This window comes from Meleagris gallopavo, chromosome 28, assembly GCF_000146605.3.
Source record: "Meleagris gallopavo isolate NT-WF06-2002-E0010 breed Aviagen turkey brand Nicholas breeding stock chromosome 28, Turkey_5.1, whole genome shotgun sequence".
Lineage (NCBI taxonomy): Eukaryota > Metazoa > Chordata > Aves > Galliformes > Phasianidae > Meleagris > Meleagris gallopavo.
The window spans coordinates 3,628,929-3,629,590 of record NC_015038.2 but is presented as its reverse complement, the minus strand read 5'-3'; the positions used below and the strand labels follow the sequence as shown (position 1 = coordinate 3,629,590).

Here is a 662-nt window from a genome sequence, read left to right as displayed (position 1 = left end):
GTTTGGCTTCAGACCCCCGCGGGGGGGTGGGGAGGGGGTCAGTGCGACCCATCTGTGCGCTCTCAGCCCTGGGGATGAGGCTGAGACCCCCGAGCGGGGCTCAGCGCTGCGCCCGGGCCGTAAGGGAGGCCCTGCTTTGCTGTCCTCTGCCATGGGGCCTGCCTCCAGCCCCCCCCCCACCTCCCGTTTCTCCCCCCCCCCCCTCCCCAGTGTCATCCTGCGGCCGCTGTTGTCGCATGCCGAGGTCGCTGCGGGCCGCCCCGCTCCGTTCCCGCTGACCGCAGCGCCCTCCATCAGCGCTGCCCCCCCCCTCCCCTCCCTCCAGCGCTGCCCATCGGAGTGCCGGGGGGGTCCTGGGGGTCGCTGAGCTGACAGAGCGCACGGCCCCGGCTCAGCTGTGCTCCCCACGGGGAAATGCTGCTGTGCTCATATCCCCAACCCCCCATTTCACCCCAACACTCCCCGTATCCCCAAACCCTCTCAAGACCCCAAAATTCCCCCATACTCCCAACTCTCCCATACTCCCAAATCCTCCCCATAACCCAAATCCTCCCCACTCCCCAAAACCCTCCCCATATCCCCCAACCCCTCTCAGATCCCAAACCCTCCCCACACCCCAGACTTTCCCCACTTCCCCCCCCAACCCAGCCCCACACCCGGAG

General features: G+C 68.3%; 1 protein-coding gene across 1 annotated transcript in view; it reads left to right on the top strand.

The window, feature by feature from the left end:
• Positions 1–372, top strand: part of LOC104914518 (epidermal growth factor receptor kinase substrate 8-like protein 3) — a 3,338-nt gene extending 2,966 nt beyond the window's left edge. Inside the window, exon 6 of the mRNA XM_010724310.2 lies at positions 211–372. Within this exon, the coding sequence (XP_010722612.1) occupies positions 211–372 (162 nt within the window). The remainder of the gene's footprint in view (positions 1–210) is intronic.
• Positions 373–662: the final 290 nt, after the last annotated feature.